General features: G+C 34.2%; 2 protein-coding genes across 2 annotated transcripts; both read right to left on the reverse strand.

Annotated features, from left to right (window-relative positions):
* Positions 1 to 3,155: 3,155 nt before the first annotated feature.
* LOC138886474 (uncharacterized) lies at positions 3,156 to 3,977 on the reverse strand. Its single transcript, XM_070167586.1, has 2 exons — positions 3,708 to 3,977; positions 3,156 to 3,416 (listed from the first exon to the last, which is right to left on the reverse strand). Exons 1-2 carry the CDS (start codon positions 3,975 to 3,977, stop codon positions 3,156 to 3,158), a joined length of 531 nt encoding a protein of 176 aa, XP_070023687.1.
* Positions 3,978 to 9,698: 5,721 nt separating this feature from the next.
* LOC104245733 (zinc finger protein CONSTANS-LIKE 16-like) lies at positions 9,699 to 14,713 on the reverse strand. The gene is made up of 4 exons (XM_070167619.1): positions 14,139 to 14,713; positions 13,538 to 13,865; positions 10,800 to 11,033; positions 9,699 to 9,940 (listed from the first exon to the last, which is right to left on the reverse strand). Exons 1-4 carry the CDS (start codon positions 14,696 to 14,698, stop codon positions 9,917 to 9,919), a joined length of 1,146 nt encoding a protein of 381 aa, XP_070023720.1. The 5' UTR covers positions 14,699 to 14,713; the 3' UTR covers positions 9,699 to 9,916.
* Positions 14,714 to 15,972: the final 1,259 nt, after the last annotated feature.

A 15,972-nucleotide genomic window follows, 5' to 3' on the forward strand; every position in this document is an offset into this window, starting at 1 on the left:
AATAACTCCACTTTATCTACAATTATCTACAGAATATCTACAAAATATCTACAATTTGTCTACATTATATATACAAAATATATACAAATAAATACAGCATATTGGCACAGCTCTACAGATTTATGTAGATCTTATAACATACCTACATATATTTTTAAACTGTCAAGCCACTACTATCCAGTATGATTTAACATTTTAATAAAAAACAAAACACGTTGAAGGTGCACTTGGTGAAGAAAATCATCCAGCACGTGTTGATTTATATACACATTTTGAAGGTGCAGTTGATGAAGAGAATGCATGTATGAAATTGTATTCAGAGATATTTGCTTTATGTTTCAATATTTTTACCATTCTATTAAGCTAGATATACATGGTGTTACAAAGAGGGAAGATATGCATGCACAATCTCCAATTCACGGAGTAACAGTAGCAGCTCAAAGAGAAAAGCAGAATGAGGAAGATGACAATGTAGGTGAAGAGGCAGAGTATGTGAATGTAGGTGATTCAGAAGAGTCTGGAGGTGAGAAGAAGGAGGTTACACTTGATGATTTCGAGCTGCCTTATAACTTCTGTCAGTTGATTAAGTTTGGCGAGCTTATACAAGATGAAACAACACCCGTGAATCAAGGTAGAACAAAGCAGCCAAGAATACATGCCTGATCACCATTTCTCCCTTTATACAGTTCTGGTGGCAACCTCTCGGTTGGACCTCAAATTTTTCAACTCAAGCACCCATTTACTAGTGTTATTGGTTAAAATATAGATCCTGAGTTGTTGGATCAATTCAACAAGTGATTATACCACAGTACCGACACAGGTTCAAAGAGGTTAGTTTGCACAATTTGACATTTTTATTTCAGTATTCATCTTTTACACATCCGCTTCATTCAATAATTTTATTTTAATTTCTATTTATTTATATAGGAGGAATGCTCCGTATTCTGTAAAGGACAACCAAATTAAGCCAAGGTTAGATCTTGGAGTGGAAAAGATTGACAAGAAGGAGTGGTTCTTTTCCCTGGAACACCTCGGACAAGTCCTCAATGACTCATAAGATTCAATGTATTTGATTTGTAGATATTTTGTAGTTAATTTGTATTCTGAATGGCTTTGTTTTCTTTTTGTAATGTAATTGTAGTTATTTTGTAGTTTTGTGTAGATTATTTGAAGAAAACTTGTAGTATAAATGCAATCTGCTTTTGATGCAGCACATTAATGTTATAATGTATTACTTGAGGAAAATAGGCAAGTATGACCCCCACAACACGACCAGGTTTACTACAACAGATTGTTTGTTCAAGACTAGGATTGATCAAATTTATGAAAAGTTCCAAAATCTCCTCAAGAAAGAAGTTTTTTGTTGTCAAACCCCAGGATGTTATAACAGAATATATATTGGGGTATAGACTACTCGCAAATGTTGCATGAGATGAAGTTGATTATGTCATCATGCCCGTCAACATTGTAGAAAAACTCTACTGGGTGTTGGTTATTTTTGACATTGTAGACAGACAACTTTATGCGTATGATTCCATGGTCTCTTCACACAATCACCCTATTGTTGAATCTTTTGTCAAGAAGTTTTCTATAACTATCCCTTTGTATTTGTCATGCACCGATTTTTATGGGAAGCGTAAAGACATCAACTTCAAGAATACAAAGGCATACATTGAGAAAGCTATTACCGACCGTCTTAACCTTCAGTGGATCGTCGGAGATATACCACAGCAAAAAGTAGGATCACTGTAACAAAAATCGTCTTTATTTCTATACATTTAACCCTTTTTCTAATCGTTTGGTAAATATTGACATTTTTTTAATCTTTGCAGCGATTGTGGTGTATTTGTTGTTGCCTTTGCAGAGTATGTTAATCTTGGAGAGTTATCAATTCCGGCAGAAGACCTTTCTGATGTTGACCAATATCGTAGACGCTATTGAGCGCTACTTTGGGACTATGCTAGAAAGAAGCAAGAGCATGGGGCAATTAGTGAAAGTGAGGTGACATGCAAATTGGCAATTAGAAAAGATGCACCAGCTTTGAATGAGAAAACACGAGTCTAGAGGATGAAGAAGTAGTTGTAATGTTTTGTATGGAACATGTAGTACAATTGTTTAGTTGATGCTAGTTTAGAAGAAAGATGGTAGACATGTTTTTGAACAATATTGTTGTGTTTAATTATAGCAGACTTGCGCTACAATTATAGTAGCCTTTTTTTTTTCTTATCCAGTGTAGTTCAAATGAAAATATTCTGTTGGTTTTATATTCATTTGTTGAATGTTTACATTACTTGATCTTCATTATTTTAGCATATAAATCCTTTTCAACTGAATTTTTATACAGTTATTCTGTCAACACAAAAATATGTAGTTATTTTGTTGTTTTCCTATAGATAAAGTGTAAAAATCAGTAACTAAATATTTTGTTGCTTTTACATTCAATTTGTTGAATGTAAACAATACCTGATATACATTATTTTAGCATATAACTTCTTTCTAGCTGAATCATAATCTAGTTATTATGTCAGCTTCAGCTATTATAGTTTTTTTTGCAGTTGACTTTGTACATAATTTTGGAAAATATTTAACAATGTGTTTTGTTGCTTTTATATTCATTTGTTGAATGTAAATAGTACTTGATCTACAATATTTTAGTATATAACTTTTTTCCTACTGATTTATAATGTAGTTACTCTGTAAACTTCAGTTAATGTAATTTTTTTGTTGTTGTATTGTAGATAAATTGCACAAAACATTAACAACTATGTAAAGGATGCTAGAGATAGTAAAAAAGTGGTAGATTACATATATAGAAACCATTCATAAACAAATCACTCTATGAAAGTATTATCTCAATACAGAAAAATCCTATACATTATGATCTTAAAAAACCTTAACAATTACACATCAAATTCTGTTATCCTGAACTCAACAACAATTTTTATGAAATATTCTGTTAACTACATAAAATTTTATTTCTTTTTGGGTGCATTTTTGCAAGATCGTTTGTTATGCCCTTCTTCTCCGCAGTTGCCACATGAAACCTTGTACTTCTTTGAATTTATTTCATCATATATTTTGTATCTTTCTTTTTGAGGTCTTCCTCGCTGCCTTTTCCCTCTTGTAGGTGGATTTACTACTTCTTCAGATATATGTTATGGCACATTCCATTTGCTTTCATCAGGCAAGGGATTTACTGGTATTTCATAAGTACGCAAGAGGTTCTCCCTTGTGTAATAAGGAGAATAATATTGTTCAAAAGACTCATCCCTGTGTCTTAAAGCAGCCAAAGCATGTGGACAAGGAAGTTCATCAAGCTGGAATTGCCTACAACTACATCTCTTCTTTTCAAGACAAACAATATAGCGCCTCACACTATCTAGTATTGTATGGATATAGTCTGTTGAAGCCCTCACCTACAATTACATTACAAACAAAAAAGCAATTCATATACGGTTAAATATAAAATCTCTACAAATTATCTACATTGTCCTGTATAAATTAATTTGATGCAATAAATGATCAGATCTTACTCTAAGCTTGTGCAACAATATTCTATTGTCATCCAACTCTTTGTTGAATTTAAACCCAAGGTACGTGAATGTACCCTTTGCTTTCAATAACTTTTCCTTTGTCTAACGTTCAAGAAGAGTTCTCATATATTATAATAGTTCTACTATCGGCAGCTCTCTTGTATATTTTGTTACATCATTCAACGGCTCTGCAATGTTTGATGTCTTAGTCCAAGTTCTGTTCACCTTAGCATATACTCGAGACCATCTATGATAGCCAATATCGTATAAGTATGCTTTAACACGCGGGTCAATCTCTTCAATCTTTGATATCCTTTCATTAAATTCATCAAGTGTGTATGACCGTGTCGTGGCAAAGTACAATTTGCTTAACTTTAGATGTCCCTTCTTGAACTTTGCCCTTATATTTGTCCAAATATGCCACATGCAAGAATAATGTGGCATGTCGGGATAAACAATAGATGTTGCCTTCGAGATACTCTCATTTCGATCCGAAACAACACACATATTTGGTTTTTCACCATATGCATGTTTGAATTGCTCAAAAAATCACTTCCATGATGCGTCATTTTCTAAATCAACAACAACATATGCTAATGGTAATATGGTACCTACATTATGAGGCAAAAAACAATTAATTGGCTGTAGAAAAAATGCAGAAGAAGACATACACATACAAACTACAATTTTTCTACAATATATCTACAAGTACTACAAAAATCAGACAAGCTATAATATTTTTACAATAAAACTTCAATATCTGTTGCATCCATTGTACTAGCTGTTAGCATTATTTCCCTACATGTTGACTTTAAGAAGGCCCTATCAACTACTACAACTGGACTACAATATTCCCAATCGCTGATCGACGTACAAATCGCAGCAAATACATACAAGAAGCAGTCATCATCTGTCTTCTTCAATTTAACTATAGACCCCAGATAAGTCTTCTCCAGAATATACAAATAACTAGGCAATTTGCTGTAGGAGTCAGCAGGATGACCTCTCAAAAACTGTAAAGCCTTTTCCTTTGCTCTCCAAGCTTGCATGTAGGTTAGATTCACGCCATGTTCAGACAACATGTCAGTTTGTATGTCTTTTGGTGTGTAAATTGTCTTAGGATCAGAATATTTTGGAATAACCATGCTACCAACTACCATAGCAGTAGGTTTGCGTTGTATGAATGTATTGTCCATTAAAGAGCATGTGTGCCGGCTGTTGAAATTTCTGACCTTGAACATTGCAGAATCATTTATGCTAGTTGTCTTGAAGTGCCATGTACAATTTTCACCAACACATAGCAGCCAGTAGCTACAAAATAAACACAATTTAAACACTAGTTTAAAATGTAGATTTAAAAAAAAAAGACTCTTTTAGCTTAAATGATCACATTATACAATTTATATACAACATAACTACAATTCATCTACCATACTGATAAACATTATCACAAGGAAAAACTGAAGAAGTAAGAAATTACAAATAAACTACAAAATTAAAAAAATAATGATCTTTGACCATTCATATGTTCATACTTTCTAGCACTAGATCTTTTAACCCTGAGTTGAAACTTGTGCATGACAGAATAGTGCTCCATTGCAGTTGCAATTGTTTGCTTGTCTTGGTATACTTGTCCTATTTTAATAAAACTTGGTGTACTATATGTTATTATTATACTTTCATATTCCTCTATAATGGGAGATGTTGGCATATCAAGTAACTTTAGTGTTCCAAAAGAACCTGCATGAAAATAAAGATAAATACTGTTATGAAAAGTTTGTAGAAATTTTGTAGATAATTTGTCAAAACATTAAAATTCTGTATTTCATATTTATTTTTCAAATGATATGTAGTTTTATTGTAGAATAAATGTAGCAATTTTGTAGATATTGTGAAAATCCATACTGATATATATATTTACTCTAATATGTAGTTTATTTGTAGATAAAATGTAGATAAAGTGTAGAACATTGATATACAACCAGAATTTGATAGAAAATGTAACAGCACAAACCTGCAACTGTGTTCTCATTGGTGATACTCAATTCCATATTGAAATCGCGAACAGTTATACATAGCGGATATGATCCTAAGTTTTGGTTTTCCTTTTTCGTTTACATGTATACACGAACACTCATATCGTTCCTAATTTCCATTGGAGGACAATGCTTGTTGACAATGTATTTGATTTCTATAATTTTTTCGGATGTATCGATCATTAATTGTTGTGATAGTAGAATCAATAGACTATAACTCGCATCCTCATCGACTACAATGCCATCGACCTGAAATTCTCTAAATCTCCCATAGTTATCTCAATTCCCATTCAGTTGTAGCATAATTGGGATTTTGGACATAATTGTGTTTGTTGTAGAAGATTTAGTCGTTTTTGATTTGTGAGACCAGAAAAAATGTTGAACACAGTGTATCGCAAAAATCGAGTCGCTAAATTTTGATTCGAAACAACCGATAATTATTAATGCGTGATTTGCATTGTAAAATATCTGAACGAATATTTAATTCCCCAATATTAGCACGCCTAAATAAGGAAACTTACAACTACAATGATTCTTTATTTAATGAATTGTTTATATTTTATAGAAATACTATTAGCATGACGAGTAATATGCAAACTATGAACATATTTGGTAATATAATTTCCTATATGATGCAGGAACGAAAATTTCCCATTTTAGAACATAGAAGAAACTCAAAAAACTTAAGCCATTTTGAGATGGGTCTTTAACCCAATAATGTTGGTGTCAACTTCAGAGATAAGGAATTAAGCCTTATCTCCTTTATTATGAAAGGCTTATAAGAAAAGAAGCCCTTATCTCCTTTTAGCATCAACAGCCGCAAAGATCTAGAGCACCAAGCTCCATGAATTTTCATCTTTTTTTAATTTTTTTAATTTTATTAATAACATAAAGTATTCTAACTATTTGTTTTGACTTGAAAAAAGAAATAAAATCTAGTTTTATCATCTTCTTCCTTTAAGTCCTTAAGGCCGTCAACCATGGGACACAAAGCTCCAAATCTTAACTCTCTTTTTCTTGGCAGTGGCCAAACAAAATTGAAGCCTCTGCTTCTATTTTGGGAGAGAGAATCTTGGTCTATTCTTCTTTTTCTCCCCTTCATAGTCGCTGCTGGCCACCATTGTCGGAGCACCTAGCTCCATTTTTTTTGGATCAATTTCGAAAAATTGATTTAAAAAAAAACTATCAGATTATGCTTGAACAAACATTGATTCAAAACTTTGTTCCAAATCAATATCGAAAATTGTTGTCAATTACATACAGAATATTAATAAAATATTCATAGATCTAAATTCAACTTACGTATATATTTTCTTCAATTCTAGAAACTGATTTCTATTTGAATTGATAAAAAAATATCATTCGAAAGTTGAATAGATTAACCACTTCCAATTGCACAGAAAATTCAAAATAAATAAACACATAGTTCCAGATTCACGTAGAAAAGAATTAGAATTATTCTATTAATTTTTTGGACCGGAAAATCAGCCTGTGGCTCTGATATCAATGAAGAAACACACAATAATCTAAACATATTAGATAGCGCGTAAATCGTAAAATGAGAACTTACTTGTTCTTCGTAAAGCGGAAGCGAAAACGGACTGAACCGTGGCTAGAATTACTGGTCGGCGGTGGTTGTCATGGTGTATTGGAGCAACCCCCAATTTCATAATCTAAACCCCAGTTTGATTGTGAGATAGAGAGAGCATGGGAAAAATACTGCTCAGAGTCTAAACCCCAGTTTGATTGTGAGATAGAGAGAGCATGGGAAAAAAAATACTGCTCAATGTCCTTTTTGGTGTACACACTAAGTATACTTATATAAGAAATATTAGGATCAACTAATAACCTTATTGGACTTTAGAGCACCCCTTATGGGTGGACCCAATATTTTCTACAAATACAGTAAATTGAAATTGGGTTAAAAAAATCCAACGACATGGGTCTTATATTGGTAGTGGGGCCCAAGCACTTTGTTTCTTCCCCATTTCTTCATTTGCAGAAGTTTTTTATAGTATTTCTTATGGGCAGTGATAATAAAACCGTAAACATAAAACTAATTAGCTTATCTCCAACCTGCCCTGCCCCCGCTCTGCTATAAAAAAAATTGAGCCCTGCTCCGCCCTGCCTCGCTAAATCTTCAACCTGCCCTGCCCCATTTAACCCCTTCCATGCCCTACCCTGCTTTTGACTTGCCGTATTGCCATCCCTAAAACTCCCCACTAGATTTAGGTAGTGGCGGCGAAGACCTTCAAAGAGAGTAGTTGGTGTTTCATGGCACTCAAACAGCCTGACCTCCTCGAGTAATGACAATCTTGGAATTGCTCGCGTAAATGAAACACCGAAGAGTCATACTTCCCCGAAGCCAAAATGTTCTTAGTTTTCTGACGGTATATATTTTAAGAACGGTGACATTTTTTTCTTTGTGTTTTTGTGATTAATCAACTAATTTATTTTACTTTCTTGAATCTTTTAGTAGAATTTCTTTTTTGAGAAAAACTAATGTAGCATTCTAGTAATCTCCTTATTTTCTTTATTGGATGTCCCCGAAGGGACTAGCGATTTTCTATTGAAATAATGTTTTTGTTTTTGTCATATAAATATCCCTTGCTTTTGGCATGATGAAAGCTTAAGCTTGAGCCATCTTTATATATTTTATACAAGATTGATACATGTTTATACATTATTTTACGCTTTTATACAAAGTCATAGATACATGCTTATATTGGCGTGTAAATATTATATAACAATGTATAAAAATGTATAAATATTATTGCAAAAATAACATAGACTATGCAGTGTACGCTGCAAAATATGATTACGTTAATGCGATGTATTGTGTTTGGTTGTATATTTTTGCAAATTATCCGAAATCGAATGGATTCAAATACCAAGTTGATCGTATACATAGAGAGAAATTAAAACGGTTCCTCTTAAGATTGTGAATTCATTATTTTTACTATTAGACATATTCTATATATATTTTTATTTTCCGTAAAGAACTAATTAGAAAGCATGGATAAGCCAAGGTTCACTTACTAATCAAAAGAAAACTTATAGAGAAAATATGAAACGGCATTCACAGTGTACAACGTTACGAAGTATAAACACAATTTACAGAGCACTTATTAATTGAGTGTTACAACTAAAAAGACTTTATTTTCGTGGAAAATATTTTCCTTCCTACCAAATATACCCTATAAGTCTCTCTTTTTTTCAATCTCGGTTATTTTGGAGAAAGAGTTTTTCACCTCTTCTTTAGAAATTGTCACAACGAGCGCACCATTTTCACTTGATTTATCTTTACATCTATTAATTTTAGTGTTAGCGACAACACGATCAAGGGCTTTTGGCTCTTTTACTTTGATATGAGTGACCAGAGTGATCAGCAGCTTGGTTCACTACTAAAAAGGGGCAAATCGATTGAAAAAATTGACTGATATTGATTGGTAATAGACAAAAATTGACCGAAAATCAATCGATTCGAGGCGGTCGGTAATCACATGGTCGGTAGAGCCAACCGTCCGACTTCAGTCTGTATTTTCAATCGACTTCGGTCGATCAATTAAATTCCAAAAAGAAAAAATTATCGAAAAAACCGACCGAATTGGTCGGTTTTTTTAATTATGTAATTAAAAAATGCACCATTTGAGAATCGAATCGAGGTTTGTACTATGACATGATACTATTCTACCACTAGATCATTGGTTTATTTTGTTTTAATTGCATTTTCATTGGACTGATGTCGGGCGGTTTTATTAAAAAATAAAATTACCGACCGAAATCGGTTGGTTTTTTAAATTGACCAACATAAAAAACCGACCGATTTCCATCTGGTTTTCGAATATTAATTTGAATTTATTTTAAATGAAAAATAAATTTTGCGTGACACAAAAATAATTTTCCGCATTTTTGCACTAAAAAAAGACCGACTAAAGTTGGTCGGTTTCGTAAAAAAAATAATTAATGTAATGACCGACCAGTTCAGTCAACAGTGATCGATTTAGGCCGAATTTCTAGTAGTGATCACAGGTTTTACAAATTCTCCTCACTCAGTTTTCAGAGATGAGACAATTGATTAGTGGTCTTCTTTTCTCTCTATACTTGGAACCAAGACTCTATTTGAACGTTTGGGAAAGTTAACAGTAATTAATATCTGAACAAAATGAACTTACATATCTGCATTTGCTCATTTATATGCCCCGAATTACAATTTTATTCATTGATTGATAAGAGTTGCTTTTGGGCATGCTTCTCCTTTTAAGAGTTCATTTACAATATCCAGACTACAAATCATCCCGTTTTCCATTCATAACATATTAACTCCACAATCAGGTAAAACACGCTTCAATCCCTCTTAACAAATCTTCCCTGCAAATATGAAATGCAGAAAAGTTAAAAGGCAACATTAGAATATGATCTGATGTCAAGACCATGATATTCACAATTACATAGGGGAAAAGTGTCAAGTTTGCTCATGTACTATTCAAAAATGATCAACTTGCCCTATGTTAAACTTTTGGTCTAATTTTATATAGCAAGCCAGTGCACTAAGCTTTCGCTACGTGCGTAGAGGCGGATTTAGGATTTCTAGTATATGGGTGCACAACTAAAAAAAAGGAGAAAAAAAATGTATTGAGTGGTAATTGATTCCTATACCTCTTGGTAAATAGCTTAACCTTCAACCAAACGCACCATACAATCTTTTTGTAGCATGGGTGCCAACAGTTAACATTATACCAGTTTTTGAAAATATGTAGATAAAATATCAAGTTTTACGAAGAGACCATGTGTTCACGTGCCTCATCATTACACCTATAAATCCGCCCCTGTATACGCGGGGTCCAAGGAAGGACCGGACCACAAGAGTCTAATTTTACCCTGCCAATAGCAACTTTTGATATCCAATCCGATAGTAATCTGAAGTTAAGGGATAAAATTAGACCTTTTTCTCATATAACTTGGACATGTGAACACTCCATACTATAGCTACGTTAATGGCAATGGGCGAATACTAGACAATTTGCTAACTGCAAGTCATGAATGGACCAAAAGTTTAACGGAACACAAAATTGAATAATTTCATATAGTGCATGGACAAATTTGAACCTTTATCCTTTACCTATTACCAATTATGTATTATTTATGCATTAATTTCAAACGAATAATTAGGACATTTTTTTCATGGCATAAGGAGTAAATAAGTAAAATGTTACTCATTATACAGTACCTTAACGCGAGGGCGCTTTTCAGCGTTGAGCTTCCGAACTTGATAACGAATTTTTTTAGAGAAGAGTCTGTTCTGTCTCTTTTCTTTGTACCTTAATACACTGGCTTCTCTTCGTCCTACCTTCAACTCATCCTCTTGTAAACTTTCTGTGGTTCTGCCTCCACTTTGTTCACTTGCCATAAATTCTGGCACTCTATATAGAACTGTACTGCTATCCCACCCACCCATTAGCCCCTACACAATTCACACCAAGAATGAAAACAATATGCCTCATCAGTATGTTAGAAAAATAATAAACAAAATTGGCTTTGAGGCGTCAAAATCGACTGTCCTTAAAGAGTTATCGTCTGTATACTAATTTAGGGAAAATACAAAACGATTCTCTTCAGGATACAACAAAGCCTGTAGTAACACTTGTGATTTTTTATTTCCACTTCGTTGGAATTCTTGTGTATTTATAGGCAACCAATAGACCCTTTCAGAAAAGATGTCTTGTTTCACAAACAGACACGACTATTTATTCGAATTTTGAATGTAAAATTCAAATAAATAATTAACTCTAGGATCTCGTGCCTGTTGAGTTAATCTCGTGCCTGTTGAGACAATCTCGTGTCTGTTGAAACAATCTCGTGCCTGTTGAGTCAGTCTCGTGCCTGTTAAGACAATCTCGTGCCTGTTATGTGCTATTTCATAATGATCAGTTCCGAGACTAACAGGCACGGTACGAGTAAGGTCGGTCCCGGGAGTGTTTCACATGACAGGCACGGAACTTCTTTCTTCCGATGTGGGAAGAATCCAACTTCCAACTTGCCAATAACAAACTATCTTACACAGTAGAGGTGGATATAGCGTCGTAACACTCAGTTCATCAGAATCTTAGTAATTTTAACGTAAACCATAAATTTAAGAGTAAAAATTGTAGAAATGAACTCGAGGAAAAGAGATACCACCAAACGCTTGATGTTGAACACACACACGCATACATATAATAGAACATTTGGTGCTAGAATAAGGCTAACATAATATAATACCTCAAAGTGCTAGAATAACGACGAACACGTCCAAAGCTAGCTAGCTAATGTCGAAAACAAAAGTTAATCACAAGAATCAAACATAAATTAAATTGAAGTCTGTATGTCCTATATTTTAGTATAATTAACCACACACCAGACTATAATCAACTTATAATTTAATGACACTTCTCCATCTCAAGAGAATAATTTAATGACATTCATACTTTCATGCATTTTTTTATTCGAATATTATAATTCACATTCATATTAATTTATCCTCCTCTTAAAAGAGAGTTACAAACATAAAGTAATGCGAATGTGAACTATAATATAATATACTAATAAAATGAATTGTCGTCCTCCGAAAAGACAATCATAGTGTTGCCAATGAAAGTAGAAGGAGAACCATGAGATCTCTTAGGTGTAAATTTCAGTTGACACAAAAATACTAGGTGATCTATTCCGATTGTTTAAGCTTTAGGTTATCCGATACCGAAGTTGGTGGTAGGCAAGGGCGGATCTATAGCCCATATTTCAGGGCATGTGAACTCATGATTCCTTCGCCAAACTAGGTATTTTATGTACATATTTTTCAGAATTGGTCCAGTATTATGTATTGGCACCCATGTTCCATAAAGGTTGAATGTTGCACTTGGTTCAATACTTAATTATTTAATCAAAGAAATAAGGATCAATTCTCACTTAGCACTTTTTCCCTCTCCTTTTTAGTAGTGCATCCATGTTCTAGAAATCCTAAATGAGTCGCCTCTAATGATAGGTAATAAATACTCAGTGGATAAACGAAGTGAGCAAACTGACCTATACACCTCGGTTATATAAAAAGACAGCATAGAGTTGTAGGACCAAACTTCACATGTTTTTCTTATGTGTTTATGGAGAGGTACAGTTACTATCTACAGCATGCAAACGAATAAGGACACAAAAAGCTTCAGCTAATTCAGTAAAAGCGAATTTCAAAGGGGCCCCGGAACACAGGCCAATCAATTGCTCAGTACTAGACGCTGTTTCAACATTAAAATGCATCAATCCACCACTTCACCAAAAATTTACCAATTGTTATATTTGGGATTTACAGCTCTAGAGGACTCCTTATGGCTGTTTTGCCTCAATTAGTACTCTACTTGATGCCAACAACAAAGTATTTTTAAAAAAAAATGAAATATTTTCCCCCAACTAAAATCACAAGGGAGCTTTGACGTAACTAGTAAGATTGTTGCCATGTGACCAGAAAGTTATGGGTTCAAGCCGTGAAAAGAGTAAAATTACGTATAATAAATCCTTGTGGTCTGATTTTTTTCGGACCCCGCATATAACGGGAGCTTGCTATGTGCCCCGGGTTACTTTTTTTTTTTGGCCAAAGAAAACTACAGTAGTAAAAGAGTGGAAAAAGAAAATTACAGTGTGTAGGCAGTTTCAGACGGCAGAAGAAAGCGAAACTCCTATCTAAAGCTGAAACTGCCTCGAGGGAATGCCCTATCTTATCTGATCTTTTACCGTTGACCAAAATTTCAGCTATTTGTTTAATCTCTTTTTGCAAAATTTAAGTTGCTTCAGCTACTTTTTCAATCTAAAACTTTTCCTATTACCAATCGTCATTTTCGTCCTAATTTAAACATTAAACAAAGTAACAAGCGACAACTAACCGCGATTTAGCAAGTCTTAATCATAACCTTAATTGTTTAAAATAAGGTTAGAGAATCTCACGTGGGATGAAAATGACGTTTCGTAATTGAGAAAATCGCCATTGATATCAGGAACGATCTGCGACGATTCTGCCTGAAGGTAAAGCGAACCCTTATCTGACCAAGCATTCAATATTTCCTCATAATCAAGCTTTAGTGACAACTGCTGCTGTTGATTTCTCTTCCTCGGACGATCAATTGAACAACTGCTTACTTCCTCCTCCTTCCTCGTTGTCTCACTATGTTGGTCAAGATCAACAACGTCGGAGTAAACAACCCACTTCTCTTCTTCCTTGTTTTCCCTCTCTTTGTTCCTCAGAGCTGTCCGTACTAGCTCACCTTGCTTTCCCCTGTAAGACATACTCAAACTTTAGACGGTACAGATCATGACAATCCCTAGACTCGGTGACCAAGTCTGAAAATTTCTCAAGGGTGTTTCCAGTTTGAAGGAAGTAAAAAAAAAACTCGTAACAAAGGGTGTTCAATACATATTATATACGTCTAAAATATTATATTTCGACGAAGAGTGATCAATTGACCATTCTTAGCAAAAGGTGGCTTCGCCCCTTATTAGACTCATCCAAATCCAAGTTTAACTCAACTCGTCTATTTGTTACCTTTACCTGTAAGTGTCGGCATACTTTAGTCTTGCTTCCGATGATGAAACCGTCATGTAATTTGGACCACTTTGGTTGCTATCAATTTCATCCTTAGAAGAAGTGAGAAGTTCGGTAAGAGTAGTGGCGCTGTTTTCAGCGCCGGAGAAAAACAGGGCCACGTTCTCATCGTGGCAACTGTCTTTGTCATCGACTAAATTTTCTGGGTGTAGAGGAAAGAGATTGAGCTGTTGAGAATTCTGATGATCATGAATGCTAGCGGTGGACGTTATCGGCACATGATCTGACGGTTGAGATTTTTTATCAGAAAGCTGAAGACTAAGACTTAAAAACTTGGGTTTTCTCCGCTTGCTTTTGGTTTTGGATTTACGATTTTTCTTGCCCATGGACATACTCAGATCTCTTCGCTTGTCCTTCTTGGATTTTACACAGCGCCTCAATAAAATAAGTGACAAAAGAGAAAGGAAAAGTTGAGAAAAAGTGTAGTCTTTTGTGGGGAAGACTTGAATCTTTGATGATGCTTTTGGTGATTGAACAGAGCACAGAAAAGTTAGTGTCGATATCATGGTGTGCTGATCTAGCTGCGCTTTTTGACACGTGGAGGTTGGTTATTGGAAGAGAATGGAGATTGTGTTGTTATCTGGATTACGTTGCTGGTGCCTTAGATATTTTCGTGCAAAGTGTAAATGATGGGAGTAACTCCAAAAGTTTTATTTTGCGGCCTCGTACAACTTACACTAATTATACGGGTTTTTTTTGTCTTACAAATTTGTGAACCCCAATCTTACACTTCTGGATCCACAGAAATCTGAGTCCACAAAACTGTGAGACAAAAAAATTGCCTCATACAACTATTGTCAGTTATATGAGACACAAAATAAAATTTCCGTGTAACGGAGTCTGGTAAGAGCGTAAGACTATTCCCCGTGTTTGATTTTAATATCACACCTAACTCAAATGCTCAATGGTTGCGGAATTCTAAAATTAGATTGTGATCTTTATACAAATAGACGGTCGGACTCCTTTTTAATTCTAGTTGATAATACATAGTTATACATGAATTATTCAGGATTATATACATATTACACATTGGTTTTACATAATACTGCTTATTTAATTTAAGCGGATCAGTGAACTTAAAAAGAGAAAAGGGTAAGAAGTAATTAAAAATCAGTGGGCATTGGTTCAGGTTTCCAGCCCAAACCTCTAGAAATCCATGTGGAAAGCCCAAGCTGAGGGCATTAGTTCAGGTTTCAAGCCCATAACATCGTCCAAAACCCCGAACCTTTGCAATTCCTAAGGGCTTTTTCATTTTTAGCCCGCGCCAGAAATTATTTAAATTTTATAGCCAAAAAATTATATAAATTTGTATAATTTTTGTATATAATATACAGAATGTATGTATATATATATATATATATATATATATATGAATTTTTACATTCCTATATCATATAGGAAACCTTATTACCCTCAATGTTTAAGGTTTGATATAATTACATTTAGTATACCACATTACCAATTCTATACCATAATGTATTTTAAGGGTACAATTAATGCAGCGTATATCCCTTCTTAATTCAAGGTACCGCATATCCCACCCCTCCCACGTTTTAGCTTCGAGGTTAAGAATTACTGGAGAACAAAAGTTCAAAAACATGCAAAACAGCTGCACTACGACGTCAATAGCCTACGATTTCGAGATTTCTTTCGCTATCAATGGCTACCCTCTTTAGCTCAACAAATACGTGAAACGTCATCATCTATGGAACATCTTATGTCCTCTTCTTCTGTCTATCACAGTAGCACTGAAGTAATATTGGAGAATTCTACTTTTCTT

This window comes from Nicotiana sylvestris, chromosome 2, assembly GCF_000393655.2.
Source record: "Nicotiana sylvestris chromosome 2, ASM39365v2, whole genome shotgun sequence".
Classification (NCBI taxonomy): domain Eukaryota; kingdom Viridiplantae; phylum Streptophyta; class Magnoliopsida; order Solanales; family Solanaceae; genus Nicotiana; species Nicotiana sylvestris.